The sequence below is a fragment of the Sapajus apella genome, unplaced genomic scaffold, assembly GCF_009761245.1.
Source record: "Sapajus apella isolate SASKATOON/1434 unplaced genomic scaffold, GSC_monkey_1.0 scaffold230, whole genome shotgun sequence".
Lineage (NCBI taxonomy): Eukaryota > Metazoa > Chordata > Mammalia > Primates > Cebidae > Sapajus > Sapajus apella.
Window position 1 is genome coordinate 593562 of NW_022437170.1, and position 19134 is coordinate 612695.

The following is a 19134-nucleotide window of genomic DNA, read 5'->3' on the forward strand; positions in this document are numbered from 1 at the left end:
TTTAGAACTGAGGCCACCTGCACCTCGCTTCCATCCATACCCCTCCCACTCTGTATGCTAAAGATCAATTATAGGGCCTGCCTCAACCCTGATGATTCAGCTCCACAGAGACTCCCCACAAAACCTTGGGGGCTTTGCAGGCAAGCAGAGCAGGAGGGATGCTATCTGAGTCAGAAGGGGCTTTTGCCTTTAGGGGCCTAGGACTGCAAGTACTTTCTGCCCCGGCCACAGGAGGCATTTGAGCACCCAGGAGAGGTCCCCTGCTCTAGCTCAGCATCCAGAGGAACCAACCTCTGGATTTTCCTGCCTTCAAAACTTAAGCACCCCATCCCCAGAAGAGTCTTGATCTAACCCTTACTGGGCAGGGGATCCCAATGCCAGCCCCAAACCTAGCAGTTAGGCCCTCCTGTGAACTGCCTGGAGCACCAGGTACAAGGATGGGGCACCCTGGGAGGGGCCATGGTTATGTGGCACCAGCAGGGATATGGAGATCACCAGCAGAGACAGAGACACTGCTGGGGTTGAATTATGTCCCCTAAATTCCTATGTTCCAGTGCTGACCCCTAGTAGCTGTGAATATGATCTTCTACGGAAATAGGGTCTTTGCAGATGATAAATGTGAGAAGTAATTACAGCCACCCTTAGTCCACTATGACTGTGTCCTTATAAAAAGGGGAAATTTGGACACAAAAACGCACACAAGGAGGACGGTTGTGAAGACTGAAGCTTTGATGTCACAAGCCAAGAAACAAGCAGAGCTAGAGAGAGGCCTGGAGAGCTCTTCCCCCTCTTCAGAGACAGCATGATTCAGTTTCCTAGATTTCCCAACTCAGAGACAACACATCTCCATTGCTCTAAGCCTCTCAGTTTGTGGTACTTTGTTACAGCAGCCCTAAAAAAGGAACACACGCATATTCTGCTCCATCCACTACTCTCTTCAGACCACAGCTGCCTCCCCAAGCCCATCCGAGGGTGAGTCAGGGAACTAAGACCCTTCATGGACCACCATTGCTATTGGGTGGTCATTTCCACTCTGTCAGGGAGTCCTGGTCTCAGCTGTCAGTCTCCTGGAGCTGTCCTGAGCCTCCACCTTGCTGTCCCTGGAGTCCAGAAAGCCCAGGGCTGGCCAAACCCCACCCCTCACACCTCTCTCGGCCCCTCCTCCCAGCCATCATCGATCCATTGGAACAGTCGTATGTCCCTTCATTCTCTAGACGGTGCCACAGGAAGGCAGAGAAAGGGGTCACCCCACACCAGCTGGTCATGGTGCCTTACCTGTGTCCACTGGACCCAGGCTGGTCCTACAATGGGATGAGGGCAGCACAGCATCCCACTGTTAGACGAGGGATAAAGCCAGCAAGGAGGCAGGGGAAGGAACGGCCTGTGAGCAGCAGCCCCTCCTCACAGGTGCTGAGATGGGCCTAGGTGCTGCATATTTCCTGGGAGGGTCAAGGGGTGGTGCCTCCTCCCATAGCAGCCCAAGGCATGGTAGTCACTGCTGCTGCTTCTGCTCTCTGAGTCTGGGGAGTCAGCCTCTGGTGGACATGGAGGTGGTTCTCCTGCTACAGGTAGGCAAGCGGCTGTGCTCTCCACTTCATACCACTGTGCTGGCAGCACATCCTCTGAGTGCAGGATCCCTGGGAGGCTGGTCCCAGCACCCCCCTGCTTCCCCTATAGGCCTGGGGACTGCCAAGTGCGTGGTGCCACAGGTGAGCAGTGCGATGGCCTCCAGACCCCAACGCTCCTGTTCTCTTTGCTGTGCCACCCCATTCCCTTCGTATCACAGTGCCCTTCTCCAACCCCTGTCAAGATTCCCCTGCTCCCCCTACCCCCACTGTCAGGTCTCCCAGCCATGGCTCCTCCTATTCCATCCATGACCCCACAAGAAAGTCAGTATTTGTGCCTCTGTCTCCACGGAGCAGCTTGGGAGCTCCCGAGAGTAGGGCCAGAGTCTGACTTCTCTGGGTTAAGGGCTATTGACCTCGGCCCAGACCACGTGTGGCTCTCCCCTGAGATGGGCACATAGTCAGGTGAGCTCAAGGTCAGTCACAGACATTCCAAAATCAAGGCCACACAGAGAGCTACCACAACTGACCCAGGAATTGAGTTTCCAGGAATTTATCCTAATAACCAGGTGAAGGGCAAAGGGCAGAGGACAGGGATGCCCATCCTAATGCTGCATCTGAAACAGACACACTAGAAACCATCCAGATGTTCATCTGTCGGGCACGCTGCATGATTCATGTACACTCACATCATGAAACACTGGCCCTGGGTGGAAAGGCTGATGTTCATCTCTGTACTTTGACATAGACAGATGCCCAGAAAACATGGCTAAGTGAATAAAAAGGGGGATTTCAAAACATTAAACTTTAATTGACTACAACATTTGTGTCATAGACACAGTGAATTACAACCTGAAGGGAAAATCCACCCTACTGTGCCCTGTGTGGGCTATCCTGACACATTTGCCTCCCAGTACTCAAGGCAGAAGCCCCTACACACAGAAATCTCAGAACACTCAGTAAACTTGGTGGAAAAGTCGGGCCTTGTGTATGGGCAGATGGCAAGGCAGCCAGCAGCAGAACACTCCCCTCTAGAATGGCCTTCCCTGCATACAAGTGCACAGGAGCCTGACTCTGATCCAGTTCTGCCGGAGTGGGACGGAACCACCTTTGACTTCTGATCTCATGAACATTTCTCAAATGCCTTCTCTATTACAGGGAATTGCCAACCAAACTATTCAAACATGACAGTGGGAAAGAATCTCTCAATGCTTTTCAGCAGAGACCCAAGTGGAACTCTGGGGGCCTCCATTTTGTATTTGGGATAAAGCTCTGTAACTCCTTGTGTTGAACAACCATACCATCCACACCCACTCCTCCTGGGGTGCTGCCTGGCTCCTGAGGACAGCTCAGCCCAGGCTGCTCCCTGAAAACTCAAGGAGCATCCTGGCTCCCCAGAAGGCATCGCCAGAGGCCTGGGTGTCGGAACACTGCACCTGGAAGACAACACAGGGTTAAACACAGATGCTGTCTACGCCAGGCTAGAGACCTGCCCTCTTTCCTGGGCACCTCCTGACCTTTGGAAGACCCCCCTCCAGTCTGGACTCAGGAGAGAAGACTGCCCCACAGCACCCCTCACCCCAGCTCCAGGTCCAGTAATGTCCAGCCACAAATCATCCTTGCCCCTGTTCTTTGCCTGGTGTGGCATTAGCTGAGTTCTCCTCAGCACTATGAGCTACAGATCCAGGAGTAAAGAGGGAATCATTCAGTGTTCACAGGGAAGCCTCACCTGGCTGGAGGGCAGGGCCTGGCTCAGCTCCATGGCAGACACAGGGCTGGGGAAGGTGGATGGGGCTGGGGCCAGCTCTGGAGGGCTGGAAAAGAGACAGTGTAAGGATAGGCTGTCTCAAGGGGACATTGGGTAACCAAATCCACCCAGCTGTGCTTTCTTCCTCATCAGGAGCCATTCTAATACCTGACACTCATCAGAACAGACTCTTTTTCTGCAGGGCTGTCATGTATGTAGGGTGTTAGGAGGAAATGAATGTATTACACTGAAAGCAGGGTCAGCTGGTGGGTGATAAGCGCAACTGCACAGAAGGCTCAGGGCAGGCCCATGGAGGAGCCAGTGAGCAGAAATGTGGAGGAAGCAGAGATCTCAAAGGAGGAACAGGCCTGGGGTGTGGAAACAAGACTGCGGGGAGCAGCAGGGAGAGCAGGGGTGCACGGCACAGTCACTCAGGACAAGGGCTGGTAGTTCCTCAGCAAGGCCAGCTCAAATGTAACACGTGACATGGCCACGGCACTCCTAGGCATGAACCAGGAGAAAGAAATGAAGGCAAGTGTGCACACTATACACACACAGGATGTTCATGGCAGCCTTATCTGTGATGCCCCCAAATTCCCATCCACAAGGCAAGGGTGAAGAAGTTGTGGCACAGCCACGCCATGGCATGTGGCTCCAGAGAGGAATGAACTGTTCATGCATCCACAACACGGTGACTCTCAAAGTACTCATGCAGAGCAAAGGAAGCCAGACGAGAGCAAAACAAAGACCCAAATGTGTACCGTATTTATGTGAAATTCTATAAAATGCAGCTATTCCTTAGTTACAGAAGCAGATCCATGGTCCCGGGTGGCCAGGGGGAGGCACAGAAGGGCAGGAGGGGGGTACATTGAAGATCTTCATCATAGTGGTAGCCTTGTGTGGATGTGAAAGTCACACTGAGAAAATTCAGGTGCTCCATCTACATAAGTACAGTCAATAACACCTCAATGAAGCCACTTTTCACCAAGGAACTGATGTTCTCAGGTTGAAAATGGCCTTCAGATTGGAGCAGAGAGGCGTGGGAGCTGGCGGAGCAAGAGGAAGGGTCGAGATGGCCATGTGGTGAGGTCAGGTGAGACATAGGGGACACCGTGGCTGTAGCAGCCTCTGCCTGGTCTCAGCTCCCAACCACGAATGGAAAAGTGAGTCTATCTATGTGGTGTACATTTTCTCACAATCTGGCTGTTTCAGCAAGCAGACCATGTGATTTGGGGGCTGCTTCCCCTTTTCTCCTACGTCCCCTATAATCCTGCCCTCGCTAGCATGAGCCTTGAGTCAACCTGGTTTCAGCTTCCTGATGAGGAAGGAGACCTCACACCCTGGGGACCTACTCTGCTCCTGCTGGCCCTAGTGTAGACAGGATGGCGTGTCTGCTAGAACAGGAGTGGTGGGGGTGACTGCCTCCCCACCAGAGGACTGCAGATCACCCTGTGACACTCCTTCCTCCCTCCTGTCTCTGCAGGATTCCACCTGCTATGCTGGCCTCGAAGACCCTGGTCATCTTCTCTCTGTTTCTGAAGTCTACAGTACAAACACTATCAACAGCAAGTGCTCACGGGGCCGTTCAAGACCCCCCAAAAATCCCTTTAAAACTACAGTTCAGAATATAAAAACAAGATGTTGATTCTGTCAGAAACTGACAGTGTTTGTCCAGGGAAAAGAAAACACCAGAAAGAGGCTGCCGGGGCCCAGGGTGATTTTGGGGGAGGGTGAGCCCTGATAATGTCCAATAAATGGGATGCCCACATCTACTCTGATGTTTTGAGGTGCTCTTTTGAGACAAAACTACCCTTCTCTTTGTAGATGTAGGCTATGGGGGACTGTTACAGTTTTCAGCAATCCAAAGGAAAGGGCTCTATCTGCACAGTCTGAGATGGCAAGTCTGCAAACTGGGCATCACCCTACCTTGTGGCCTATAGGAAGTATCGTCCAGGCCTGTGGCTCTTCAGGGCTTACCTCTGGGTGAGGATGAATTCAGGAGCTTGCAGTGGGGGCTGTGTCACCAGGAATCTGCCCACCTGTAGCTCTGCCTGTCCACTGCTTGTGCCTGGACCCTCCTCCAGCTGCACGCTCTGGGGATGGCCATTGGGTGGGCCAGCAAACCCTGCATGTGATGAGATTCCATGGCACCCTGGCAGGATGAAGGAGCACAGCCCACGTGTGACACAACCAAGACCTTAAAGTAGGGAGGTGGATGCAGCCCAGCTCAGAATACATGAACCAGACTCACGTCCCTGGGCCTTAGTCTCCCTTTCCAAGGAAGCAACTGTCACCACCATTAACCTCGACAGCCTTTACAGGCTTCCAGAGACCCAGACATGGTCGCATTCTGCTGACTTAAATGCTGCCCTAATCGCAGACCTCACGTGCCCTCGGTGCCAGAATCAGAGTCTGCAGCTTGCTCCCTCCTGCTGGAGCAGAAGGACGTGCCAGGAGCCCTCAGTCTCCTCTTGTGGCTGGTTCACAGAGTGCTCAGCCATCAGCTCTTGATGATTTCCACTTTTACATCTTACTAAGGTTACCAAGATGTCACTGAGGTATAAGCTGTCACTACCTTTCCTTTCCTTTGACTTTGTGGAAAGTAGACAAGCTACTGTGGATTTCGTCAATTCTGGGTGGACATTTAGGAAAGCTGTGGCCTGAGAAGGCAGGTTTTTTCCTGCCCTGAGTCTATTAGGCTATAAAACAAGTATTAAGACGGCCCTGCTCTCAAGATACAGAACAGGCCTGGGGGTGAGGCTCGTGTTGTCCTCCTTCCTGTACACCAGAGTCACTACCTAACTTGGTTCCTAGCTGCCCAGGGCCTTCTTAGGTCAAAGGGACCTTCCTATGTGCCTGCTTTCTGCTACTTTCTCTTTCATGCAGACTTTAGACACTCTGGATAGAGAAAATAATGTTCAAGCACTAGTTTGGACATTCTGGTTCTATCCATCATACTAGAACAATGGACTACATATTATCTCTCCAAGAGAAAGGGAAAGCCATGAGCACAATGTCCACAGTTGTGCCGTCAGGATGCAAGTACAACTCATGGTGACGGGGTGTCTGGCAGGGAGCTGGGGTGTGGGGCAGGGGCTGGGATTCCCAAGGAGCTCAAGAGGGAAATCATCCAGGTGCCCAGGCAGTAGCAGGGAGGCCAAAGGCAGGGATTTCAGCAGACAGAACAAAGAAGTTTGTTGATTCCCAGGGAATGTCACCCCTCACTTGTGCAGGCCCCAGGTTTAAAAACAAGCTCCTCTTGTCCCAGTGTGAAGACATCCAATGACCATCCCCACTCCAGCCTCATTAGTAATTACAGATAGGCAAATGTGAGTCTCCAACAGTTAAATTAAAAGGACAGCAAGACAAGAAAGGCCAGTGTGATCAAACTGACAAGTCCCCTCCAGAGACGTGAGCCCTAAGATCCCTTCCTCTTTCTGCCCCTGCATCAAGGAAGGGCCAGAATCCACGGTCCCAACAATCCTGCCTTCAGACAATGAAGCATATTAAAAAAAATTCTTATTAGGAACCTTAGGGAAGTATAAGATATTACATTCATAGAAAGTAACATAATCTATGAAGGAAGAAGAGTTCTAAGATCAGTAAAGAAGGATTGAAATTCTCTTAAGATATATAACTGTTGGCCAAGTGTGGTGGCTCATGCCTGTAACCCCAGCAGTTTGGGAGGCCGACTTGAGATCAGGAGTTCGAGACCAGCCTGACCAACATGGTGAAACCCCGTCTCTACCAAAAATACAAAAGTAGCTGGCGTGGTGGTGCATGCCTGTAATCCCAGCACTTTGGGAGGCTGGCTTGAGATCAGGAGTTCGAGAGCAGCCTGACCAACATGGTGAAACCCCGTCTCTACTAAAAATGCAAAATTAGCCAGTGCGGTGGCACACACCAGTAATCCTAGCTACTTGGGAAGCTGAGGCTGGAGAACTGCTTGAACCTGTTTCAGAAGTTTCAGCAAGCCAAGATCATGACATTGCACTCCAGCCTGGGCAACAAGATCAAAACTCAGTCTCAAAAAAAAAAAAAAAAAAAAGATACACAACTCTTAAAACAAACAAACAAACAAAAAACAAGACAGAATTTAAGAAATACTAAAAACTCACATACAATTTTAAAAAATGCAAGATAAAAGGTAAGTTCTCTGGGTGACTGGTCCCAGAGTTCCAACATCCAAATAACACTTGTGTTCTAAAGAGAGGGCTGAAAACACGGAAGCAGGAACTCACCAAAGATACTATCAAAGGATAAAAAAAAATGCACAGAGCTTACAGGAGACCTTATTCTTTAAGATGAAAGTCTTAACAGCAAGATGAAGCCAAAAGACCCACACCTTGGCTCTCATTGTGAAATTTCAGAACATCAAGACCAAAAAAAAAAAAAAAAAAGGAAAGGAAAAAAGAATCTAAAAGCTCCAAGAAAGAAAAAGTTGTTATCTTAAAGAGAATACACACACTGGGACACCTGACAACACTGAATGCTACAAAAAAAAAAAAAAGATAAAATGTCTTCAAATTTATGAGGGTGAAAAAGTATTTTCAACTCAGAATTCTGTCCTTGCAAAATTGTTAACCGAATGTGAAGACAGATCAAAGAATAAACAAGGACACAGATAATTTATCTTGCAGGCACCCTTTCTTGCAAAGTTAACTGAAGATGTTGGCTAACAAAACAAAGGAGTCAAATAAAGAAAGAACCAGACTTCAATTTCAGGACACCCTGGAGTAAACCCAGAGAAGCAGCATGGGAGCACTGGGGTAACAGCTTCACTCCAGGCCTAGGGAGCATCACTTGGATGGGAAAGGGAAAGAGGAGGGCCCCCAGCAGTGAGTTTTCAGATGAGATGCTTCAAATGCTGGAAGATGTTAAGGATGTGATAAAAGCAGACAATGCAAAAAGAAAAAGGAAAGGCACGGAGAAGCTCCAAGAAGGAAAAAAGCTGAAGAGAAAAGATGTATATACCCAGAGAATGTTAAATATAGGTTAATTTGGCTGGGCATGGTGGCTTACACCTGTAATCTCAGCACTCTGGGAGGCTGAGGCGAGCGGATCATGTGAGGTCAGGAGTTCAAGACCAGGCTGGCCAACATAGTGAAACCCCATTTCTATTAAAAACACAAAAAAGCTGGGCATGGTGGCAGGCACCAGTAGTCCCAGCTACTTGGGAGGCTGAGGCAGGACAATCACTTGAACCCAGGAGGCAGAGGTTGCATTGAGCCCCGAGATCCTGCCACTGCACTCTAGCAGCCTGGGTGACAGAGCAAGACTCCGTCTCAAAAAAAAAAAAAAAGGAAAGAAATACAGGTGAATTCATAGTGCCAATTTTCTCCATACAAACTGAGAAGTCTCATGATTCTGGTGTAATGGATGGACAAAATATTCACAAAACATACATCTAAATACATTCTTTAAATGATTTTACAGCTTCAATCATAACCTAGAAAGAAACTAAAATCATGACATCTCTGCTATGGGCTAAGGGGGGTGGACAGCTGGGGAGTCCAAGGAGCTCAGCCTCCTCTGCTGCACCAGGCGTTAACAGATAAATCAGGTGGACTGCAGTGGAGAGCGCAGGGTGGCAGCTCTTTCCTTTCAACTTAACTCTTTCCTCTTCAGTGACATGCGCGCACGTGCGCGCACACACACACACACACATACACACACACACAAAAATGGATGAGAAATAATCTGGGATGTTTGTGGGAAGAGTCTTTGTTCTGGCTACATTGACTCCAGGACTAATAAAACATCATGGGTTCAAGCAGTGTGGCTTTACCCACACTTCTATTCCTTCAAGCAGGACCTGAGTAGTCACAACGTCTGGTGCTGAAACTCACGGTCTGTCTAAAGTGAACCCACCTGTATGGCTGGGATCTCCAAGGGTGGCAACGGACACGGCCACCGTGGTGTCTGCAGGGTCCATCATGAAGTCCAGCCCATGACTGTGGACAAGCTGCCCAGTCTGGAAGGAAACTTCCTTGGAGGATGCCAGTGCAAGAGACATCAGCCAAGATTCAGGGGCAGCCACAGTTGGGTCCAGTATGCCACTGCCAGCAGCCAGAGGGCAGAGGCCAGGGCCAGGGCAGAAGAGGGGGAGGGTAGCAGGATCATGGCCAGGCCCCTCCTGGTACATCTCGCCACCTGGCAGAGACCTGGGGGACATGGAGAACACTGTTTCTTGGTGGGCAGTGGCTCCCTCGGGCCAGGGTAGCAGGGAGCATCGGGTGCACGGACAGGGCACAAACAGTGCTGGTGTGCGTAGGAACTCAAGATACACTGGCTAGTATTAACTCAGTGAAAAGTAAAACAGACAAAGTACTAGAAACAAACCACGGGGACAGCTGGGTGTGTCTTTAGGTGGCAGGCCTGCAGGTGTTTCCTTCTAAGTCTGTCCCCCATTCTCCAAGACAGACAAGAACTCAGGTTATGAGTCAGGCTGCAGGAGCACATGTGGGGTCAGAAGAAACTGTCCCCCACCCTCATCCCTGAAGCGGGCTCCTGCTGGTGGCTTTCCTCTCCCTGGGGCCTAACTGATCCCAGTGTGGGGGTCCTGTCATCCCTGTGCCCACTCCATGTCCTAGTCTCCACCCAAGGAGGAAAGGGAACTGAATAGATGAGGTGATTCCATGGCCGTGGTGATGACAGTACCTGGAAGCCAGTGGCCTTGAGACTGTCTCATCTGCAGGCAAGTCTGGGGCTAGGGCCAGTGGTTCCCATGGTCCTTGGGTGGTCTCTGGAAAATACTGTGGAAGTTCCTTTTCCTCACGTTCCTCTGAAAGTGATGAGATGGAAGGGGAGGCTTAGTGAGGCTCCAGGTCCAAGCCTACTTCTCAGCAGGTACGAGCAGCCCTGCTGATTGGAAAAGGCTGTTGCCATGGGGCCATCCCAGTATTTTTGCTTCCTGGCCTGTCTCTGGTGTGAATCAATAATCCATAATTGCTAACTCAGGACACCCCAAATCCTGGTGCTTGGTTCACTTCTCAAACTGAGTCACCAACTCCTTCTGTGGCCACACGACGCCCCTACTCTCCAGCCCAGCTCCTGGCCCTGCTACACAGTGACCTTGAAATGCAGAGGGGCAGCCACAGCTCGGCCTGTACCAGTCTTGAGCCTCAGACCCTCAGACTCTGTGATCTTGCTCCCACAGAGTGACACCTGGAACCTACTGACTGGGGGAGGGCTACCCCTGTAACCAGCATGACTACCCAGGCCTGGCCCTTGTCAGAAATCAGCTCCCCAACCACAAAGAAACTGGGGCCCTCGGGCCACTCACCTGACCACTGAGGCCTGTCCACAAACCCAGAGCCAACATGGGGCTTGCCTGAGGGCTGCAGGAGGTCGGGACCCCACTCCCTTGTACCAGGGTCTTCAGCTGTGGCCTGCCCAGCCGGCTCCAAGTGCTTGGGAAGGGCTCTTTGGCGGCGCCGGTAATTGGCAAACCAGTTGTACACCTGCTCAGGGGTCAAGCTCGTCTCCAAAGCCAAGTTCTCCTGCCCCCAAACAATAATACTTCTAGCCCTGCTTCCATTCCCTGAGGACAGGGGTATGTAGAAGTGGCTCTGACAGATCATTTCCACCAAGAAAGAGGGTGACAGCCCAGCCTAGCCTCTCCAAGGACAGCAGAGAGCAGTGAGCATGACCAGAACATGCAGACCTCACCTCCCTGGGCTGATCGCCATGCCCTGGGCAGTGAGGTTCAGGCCAAGTTGTTTGCACAGCCACATGTGCATATCCCCGAGTGGGGTCCTTGCTAGGTCCACCCAGACAGCATGCCCAGGGTCACCTGAGCCCCAGAGGTGCAAGGCCTGCAGAACCACACCACCTGTGCCTGGCACAAGCCCACTGTACAGTGGGAGCATGTTGGTCGGCGGATGCCTCAACCCACTGTCTCGGTGCCTGGCACACAGTGAGTGCTGAGCATGCAGCTGTGGGGTCACACACATGGATGTTACGACCCCATGTGAGAAAATGAAACCCTTCACGTAGCAGACAGGACAGTCTGCAGGGGCTGCCAATCAATAGGGTACCTGCTCGTCCCCCATCTTACTAAGAACTCTGGACACAGACGTCCAGAGGATAGGACCAGCACCCTGGGGGACAGGGCCACTGAGGAGCCTGGGGTAGGGATATCCCCTTGCTGGGGGGAGGCACCAGGGGGAACCCCTGGGTCCTGGGTGTCTTCCATTCTTACCCTCTCAGCCTTGCTGGGGTTCGTGCTCACCCCCACAGCGAAATTCTGCAGCTTCTCTCGAACCTCTCTGGGGAAGTTCCGGGTCTTCAGCCCCTCTGGGCAGAGGGAGGGGGGCGGGGGGTTCCTGGGCAGAGGGAGGGGGGCGGGGGTTCCTGGGTGAGGACAGGGAGGAGGCAGTAACAGACAGGACCCTCCAAGTCTGTTCCCTTCTCCAGGCCTAGCCTTCTGCAGAAGGTCACACTTCCTTCCCTGCGCCTCCTCCTGGGGGAAGCCACTGTCTCCTTGTCTCTGTGACACTCCTGGACCCTGGCACCTTGCCACCAAAAGCACTGCTTCCCAGCTCACAAAATCCAGTTAATTTCTTAACTCTCCTCTTAACTGGCACCTCCTCGGCTTCACTGGCTTCTGAATTCACTGGATTTCCTCTTCCTCTCACTGGCCACGTCTCAGCTGAATCTTCCTCAACCCCTCTGGATAACAAAGTCCCAGAGGTCTGTTCGTTGAACACAGAGGACCCCTCCTTTCTCTGTGCCTTCCCAGGGTTTCGGTGTCACTCAGAGAGATGACAAAGGGAGGTGTGGCTGGCCAGTGCTGGAGCTGGACACCAGCGGTGTTCCCGCTGGTCATGCTCCTCTCCAGTGCTGAGCAGATTTGAACATTTCACAGGAAAAAGGTGATATATGCAACAGTATTACTTGTCTGTAAAAGGCATGTCATCCCAATGCCTACTTGGACGTCTGAAATGCATCTCACACATCATGAATTCCAAAAGAACTCCATCCTCCCTCTCCAAACGCTCCCCCAGCCCCTGTGCACCTCAGTGAAGGAACCCTCATGCTCCTGGTGGTTCTCACACAGGCCAAGAGCCCTGGAGTCTGCTTTAGTCCTCTCTCTACTTCCTGCAATGTGTCCAGCCCATCAGTAAACCCCCTAGCTCCACCTCCAAAATGTACCTTGACACAATCCTGTTTCCTTCCCCCACCCACTGTCCCAGCCCTGGGCCATGACTAGAACCTCCTAGAAACCCCAGCATCTACTCCTGACCCTTGTATCTGCATCTGCTGTGACTCAGATGACACCCCCCGGGGACCATCAGCCCATGGAGTCATAACCCAATCCAGCCGCTACCATGGCTGCAGGCCCAGTGTCCTCCTGCTGCTCGTCAGCCTCTAAGGCAGGGTTGGTGAATCCCATTCCACAACCTGCTTCTCTGGCTACAGTCTAAGAATTGGTTTTACTTTTTTCTTTCTTTTTTTTTTTTTTTTTTTTTTTAGATGGAGTCTTGCTCTGTCACCCAGGGTGGAGTGCAATGGTACAATCACGGCTCACTGCAACCCTCACCTCCTGGGTTCAAGCGATTCTCCTTCCTCAGCCTCCCGAGTAACTGGGATTACAGGTATGCACCACCACACCTGGCTAATTTTTGTATTTTTAGTAGAGACGGGGTTTCACAATGTTTGTCAGGCTGGTCTCGAACTCCTGACCTCGTGATTCACCTGCCTCGGCCTCCCAAAGTGCTGGGATTACAGACGTGAGCCACCACGCCTGGCGTGATTTACATTTTTCAAAGGCTGTTGACACATATATTCCAACATATTTACTATATGCCTTTGAATATCAGGCTCCTCTGACCCCAAGTCTTTGAATGTATTGCCCCTTCCTGGAAACTTCTGCTCACATGGCTGGCACCATCATCACACTGAAGACTCTCCTCCAAGACTTGGCCCAGCCTGCACTGACCACCCCACCTAAAGCAGCCTCTTCTGAATATATTCTCTTCACAGCACTTCTCACTCTCTGAATTATGTGATCTACTTTATTTCTTTGTCTGTTGGCCACTGTCCACATCCCAATGTCAGTTCCAGGGAGGCAAGGCCTGGTCTTCATCCTCAGCACCTCCCAGAACCCAACAGGCAGGGGATACTTAACAAACATGCCAACAAGATGACACCACTGCACTCTGGCAGGCTGTCAGCATGTCTGTGGAGGGACACAGTCACATCCCCTGAAGACTCCACAGCTGATTTACTGCTGGGCTTCTGACAACTTGCCTCACTCCATCACTTTATTTGATGGCTACCATGCAAGAAAATTCTCTGGGCCAAAAAGGTATGCATGTCTTCTTCCTCCAGCGACCAGTGTTCTTAGTGGCCAGGCCCTGTGGCTCAGGAATCCTTTGTGACTTGGGCTGTCAGGAGTTCACAGCAAGATCTACAGCCCTTTTCTGACCACTGGAGAGCACCTGAGATGAAGAGTAAAGGCTCCCAGGAGTTTGAGACCAGCCTGGGAAATATAGCAAGACCCTGTCTTCACAAAAAATTAAAAATTAGCCAGGCATGGTGGTCACAGGTACTTGGGGGCTGAGGTGGGAGGATCACTTGAGGCTGGGATGTTGAGGCTGTAGTGAGTCATGACTGTGCCACTGCATGCTAGTCTGGGCAACAGAGCGCGACCTTGTCTCAATTCTTTTAAAAGAACAAAGGCTCCAATACCTCCGTGTCTGGGCTACAGTCCCGGCTTTGCAACTCTCACATGGGGCCTCAGATTAACCTTTCTGTGCCTCAGCTTCCTCACTCATCAGTGGTGATGATGGAGATAACAACAATTACTAGCAGTAACATTTATTTAGTGCTGATAATGGTGGTAATGACTAAGACTACCACTTACTTAATGCCTATCAGGTGCCCGGCACTATTCTGAGCTCTTGACACGTAACTCATGCTAACACTGGCAACATTCTCACCCTTACCTCTTTGAAAGGCCTTGTGGCCCTTCCGTGGCCACCTTCCCTCCATGTCCACTGTCCCTGGTTCGAGGACCCCCTTTCTGGCCAGTCCCTGGGTGGGTGCTAGGGGCGGGGATGATGAGGATGCCAACCTCCTGGCCTTAGCCTCAGTCACGTTGCGGTCAGCCATCCATTTCCAGCCATCACCCAAGTGAAAGGGCTGGTGGAGAGTACAGCTGGTGGAGAGTACAGCTCAGTGATCAGCATCCAGCACTAGTGTGACACACACTGAAGCCATCTTACGCTGCCTACGCTGTGACTTACTGCTCCGGCAGACATTCCCTACCCATGTCTCCTCACTTCTACTTTGCTTCAGTCCCTCTGGGATTTGCATGGTACATCTAAGCCTTTGGGATCCCCATGAAATACGCACGAGTAAATCCTCATGGGTTACCTCTTTCTGCAGCGGAACTTCTGCACAGGGGTGAGTGCCGCCACGCCCAGCCTCCTCATGACCAGACGGTAGTGGATGTCGTTCCAGAGCTGCACCAGCTCCTGGCTGCCTCCTGGCACCTGGCACCCCTGCCAAGAAGAGCATGCTGAGCCCTGGCCACCCACCCTGGAGCACTGTTGGGACCTGTGTCTACCATCCCAAACAAACTCAGCAATGGAGAAGGCAGTGATGTGATGAGCAGGGTTCTGGGTTCAAGCCCACTGATTTTACAAAGTGCCAGTGTGGCCACGCAATGCAGACATTGAGTCAGATGGCCCTCACTCCATTCCCAGCAGGCTCAGCGGTATGACTCTAGGCCTGCCAGGTCACCTCACAGACCTTGGGCAGATGCATTCACATCAGCCTTGAATGAGCTGCTTTTAAACATTCAACCCTCCTCAAAACAATGGTAAGGCACATGTGACAAGGGAAAGTTTAGTGATTCTCTTTTGGCCAACAACAAATGACAAGTGGAGCCGGGGTCATAACCACATGGTGTGATTTGAGGGTCTGAAGTCTGATTCACATCTTATGTGAAAGACTTTTGTCTCCCAGCAGCAGTGCTGGCCCCTCAGCACGTTCTGAGGTGAGGGGAATGAAGGGATCCCTGTCCAGTTCACCTGTCCGCTTAATGGAGGATGCCTGGTGCTGGTCTCTCCTGTGATTTCTGTGTGGCTCCCACCATTCTCTTAATTTCAATCACCTGCCACAGGAATGGTCCCTGTGGCCCCACACCAGCCTTCAACTACAGTGTTGCTTGGACCATCCTGGCAAGGGAAGTGCTGAGAATCATTCAGCTTTCTCTCTGAGGCATCAGAGAGGCCCAGTCTTGCTGGGCAATGACCCCTCAGACCCAATACCTCTGTGCCCATCTCCTCCCAGCATGTGGCCTCAGAGAGCCTGCATGACATGGGGGCAGGGCTGGGCAGGAACACCCTGCACAGGCTGGGGTTGCTGCCCATTCTTGGTGTGGTGGTCCCTTTGTGTCTCCCAGGTCTCAGCCCAGGTGGTGCTGAATGGTGCATGTCATGTGCTGGATGCCTGTGTTACTTGCTGAAATCTGAAAATTTCTGAATTGCAGAAAACATTTGGCCCAAAGGGCAATATGGCTCCTCAGACATACACGTGGATCACCCTGACTGAGCTTCTAATTCCTCTCCAGGGGGTTTTCATCATTGATGCCAGTGAGTGCCTTCACGGCAGTCGTGACAACTCTAACTGCATGCCCTCATTTGTTTACTTCATTAATTTTGACAGATTTGAAAGCCCTCGAGCCCTGCCAGGTTCTCGGTGTCGTGCAGTGTGTCAGCCAATCTTGCAGGGAGAAAGACTGGTGGCCCTGCCTCTGTGGACTGTCAGTGCAGTGAGGGAGGCAGATGGAAGGCACATTGACAAACATATAACCTTCTAGTTACAGAGGAAGGGCCAAAGAAGGGGTAATGGGGGGCAATACTGGAGAGTGAAGGAGGCATCACCTCCGTGGTCTGACATTTCAAGTAGAAACCAGAAGTGTAGGAAAGTACCAGCCACACAGAGAGCCTGGTGCCAGCTCCAGCAGAGGGAATGACACCTGCAAAGGCCTTGGGACAGAGAAGTATCTCAGGAGTTGGAACGGCAAGGAGACTGGCGCGGCCACCGCAGAGGAGGCTGGGGGGAGCCAGAGGTGGGAGGACAGCAGGAGGCTCAGACCCTGGCCCTGGGAGCCACTGCTCAGGGCACACTATGATGCCATTTGCATTGTAAAAACTACTAGCTGCTGTGTGCACAGGTGGAGGGGGCAGGAGGATACCACACTAGCTTTGTTGGGGGTTGGAAGGAATTGAGTATCTTGAAGGTAAACTCACAATGAATTATGCACAGACTGTATTACAGGGCCAAAGAAAGGAAAAAATAGGCCTTCAAATTCCTTTTTGGAAACCCTTTGGGCCATATGTTTTCTGCAATTCAGAATTTTTCAGATTTCAGCAAGTAACACAGGCATCTAGCAAATGATCCACACCATTCAGCACCACCTGGGCAGCACCCTGTCACCAAGCATACCCTTATTTAGGCAGCAGAATGTACAGTGGTCACATTAGTTGGACCAACAAATGCTAGAAACTGCTTCAGATCAGCACAGGTCACGTTCAAGACCTAATGTGTTGACTTTGAAGGTACCAGCAGGTGAGTGACCAAGACACTTTTGGTTTTCAGAGGTCTCCATTGCAGACTTGCAGCCAGAGACTGAGAGGGGGTACTGAACCTCTTGCTGACTGAGGTGTCGACTCCCCAAAATCAGGCTCTCACTTTATTCACTCACTTTGGTGGCATCACGCCTGTAGGATCACCACTCAACAGGGATTTGATGAATGAGTAGTTTTAACTCGGATTACCAAACTTGATAGAGCTTAGTGATGACAGTGGACTAAGCGTATATAAAACACGCCTCCCAGGTTTTTCCAAGGCACTGGGGTGTGGGCCTCTGGCCAGCGGGTTCCTACTAACTCCCAGGTACTACTGCAGTGCTGGGGATGGTGGAGGCTGCCTGGAGAAGTTGCCACCTCTCTCCGCACCCCACCCAAAAGCCCAGACCTACCTCCAGGAGCCGGCAAGCCGCATGCAGCTGCTCCTGTTCATCCAGGACTCGGGCGCACACCAGGGCTACATCTGCATTGTCCAGGAGGTGCAGGCGGAGCTGGCTGTCCAGAATGGCTGAAACCAAAGGCTTCACCTGGGCAAGGTCATGCTGAAAGTGCCGGCACAGCCTGCCTGCAAGGGTCACCAGCTCTGCCGGGGGTGGGCAGGTGTCCTCATGCTCCTTCAGCAGAGTCAGGAAGCTCTGCATCCCGTGCTGGGTTGTGGCCACTCTGCCAACACAGAGAACAGTCACAGGAATGGCCAACACTGACCACACCCTTTCTGTCAATCAATTACTCAACCTGCTCTGCGAAGCAGATGATGCCACGACTCTCGTGCCATGGAAACTTGCGGATCGGAATAAGACCTCACACATCCTGAGAGCGCAGCACCATGGCGGACAGCCTCTAGAATTTCCTTCTAATCCCCCAAATACTTTTAGTCTTTAACAAACACAGCTGTGCACCAAGCACTGGGCCGGGTACTGCTTGCAATAGATCCTCCACTTCTCTGAACCTTCCACCTGGCCACCGGTCCACAGCCCACACTGTTCCTCTCAGCTCTGCTTGCCTTTCCTTTCGTCCACCCTGGCACACACTTTGTGATTATATTTCATCTCACTCCTTCTCTGGGCTCATTGGGGTAGGGACCTCATGTGCAGTGGTCACCAGTGGATGCCAAGGCCTTCCATCTGAATCCACATATATGCACTTTTTTTTTTTGAGATGGAGGCTTGCTCTGTCGCCCAGGCTGGAGTGCAGTGGCATGATCTCGGCTTACTGCAACTTCCACCTCCCAGGTTCAAGCGATTCTCTTAGTAGCTGGGATTGCAGGTGTGTGCCACCACGCCCAGCTAATTTTTGTAGTTTTAGTAGAGACGGGGTTTCATCATGTTGGTCAGGCTGGTTTCGAACTCCTGACCTGGTGATCGGCCTGCCTCGGCCTCCCAAAGCACTGCATCCACATAGGAGGGACCTGTACTCGTCCTAACGGGGCCTCACCTAAGGACCTTTAGGAAGCTGGCAGTGACTGCTTTTCCAACAAAAACCATCTTTCCCAATCCATCTTACTCCTGCGGAATACATTTTTATTAACAGAAGTGGAGATACGGTAGCAGGTGCTGCCGCCAACGCTTTCCTTTTAAAAGGTCTGTGACTCTTCAGGGCCGCAGAGAACCAGCTAGGCTGCGCTCCCAGAGGGGTTCTTTCCGCCTGCATGAGGTCCCGCGCGCCCGCCAAGGGGCCGCCACCCAGTCGACGCCACTGCTGCCGCGGCCCTAGCGCCATCTCACTCGGGTCCTGACTCAGGGCTCTGTGTTTCCAGCTTCTACAGCGGGCGGGAGGCCGTGGACCCTGACTATCTTGAGGGAAGAGAGGCTGCAGGGGCCTCGGAGGAGGGAGAGGAGGCTCCCCGGCCTGGGTTTCCTACGGGGCGGGGTTTCTGCCATTTCTGGAAGCATAAGGGTTCCCGGGAGGTACCTTGGCTTATCCGCCCGAGGCCCTGAGGGGCACTTGGCTCCGCCTGGGATGGAAGGAAAGGGTCGCGGGAAGGGGCTCTGCTTGGCCTCCCGACTGTGGCAGGACACCCACTCACGGACAACCATCCCCTACCTCGCTGGGCGCCGCTCCCCGCAGAGGCCGGTACTCCAGCCTGGGGCTCCACCCTCAACCCTGCCCCGGCCCCCACACTCCTCACCCTGGGACCTCCGTTACCCTCTGGCACGCCCCCGCCCTTCACCCTCCAGAATTCCCCGCACCCGCGCCCCTCACCCTAGGGGACCCCCCC

The 19134-nt window shown here is 52.1% G+C and overlaps 1 protein-coding gene across 2 annotated transcripts; it reads right to left on the reverse strand.

Annotated features, from left to right (window-relative positions):
• Positions 1 to 2351: 2351 nt before the first annotated feature.
• Positions 2352 to 17578, reverse strand: ANHX (anomalous homeobox). Of its 2 annotated transcripts, XM_032271376.1 has the most exons (9): positions 17309 to 17578; positions 14695 to 14822; positions 11516 to 11639; positions 10598 to 10814; positions 9973 to 10096; positions 9184 to 9476; positions 5290 to 5437; positions 3295 to 3379; positions 2352 to 3001 (listed from the first exon to the last, which is right to left on the reverse strand). In XM_032271376.1, exons 1-9 carry the CDS (start codon positions 17555 to 17557, stop codon positions 2915 to 2917), a joined length of 1455 nt encoding a protein of 484 aa, XP_032127267.1. In that variant the 5' UTR covers positions 17558 to 17578; the 3' UTR covers positions 2352 to 2914. The 2 variants fall into 2 exon arrangements, with proteins under 2 accessions (XP_032127267.1, XP_032127268.1); XM_032271377.1 differs by lacking the exon at positions 9184 to 9476 and having other exon boundaries at positions 2915 to 3001; positions 5290 to 5418; positions 17309 to 17557.
• Between the last annotated feature and the right edge of the window lie 1556 nt (positions 17579 to 19134).

What these genes read in the sequence shown, in the direction of transcription:
- ANHX (XM_032271376.1), bottom strand. Translation starts at nt 17,557, where the DNA reads ATGCAGAGCTTCCTGACTCTGCTGAAGGAGCATGAGGACACCTGCCCA. An exon ending in AAGTTCCGCTGCAGAAAGAG is followed by an intron (nt 11,640 to 14,694) that starts GTAACCCATGAG and finishes CCCTCTGCCCAG; the next exon opens with GAACCCCCCGCCCCCCTCCC. An exon ending in GAATTCATCCTCACCCAGAG is followed by an intron (nt 3,380 to 5,289) that starts GTAAGCCCTGAA and finishes TCTCTTTTCCAG; the next exon opens with CCCTCCAGAGCTGGCCCCAG.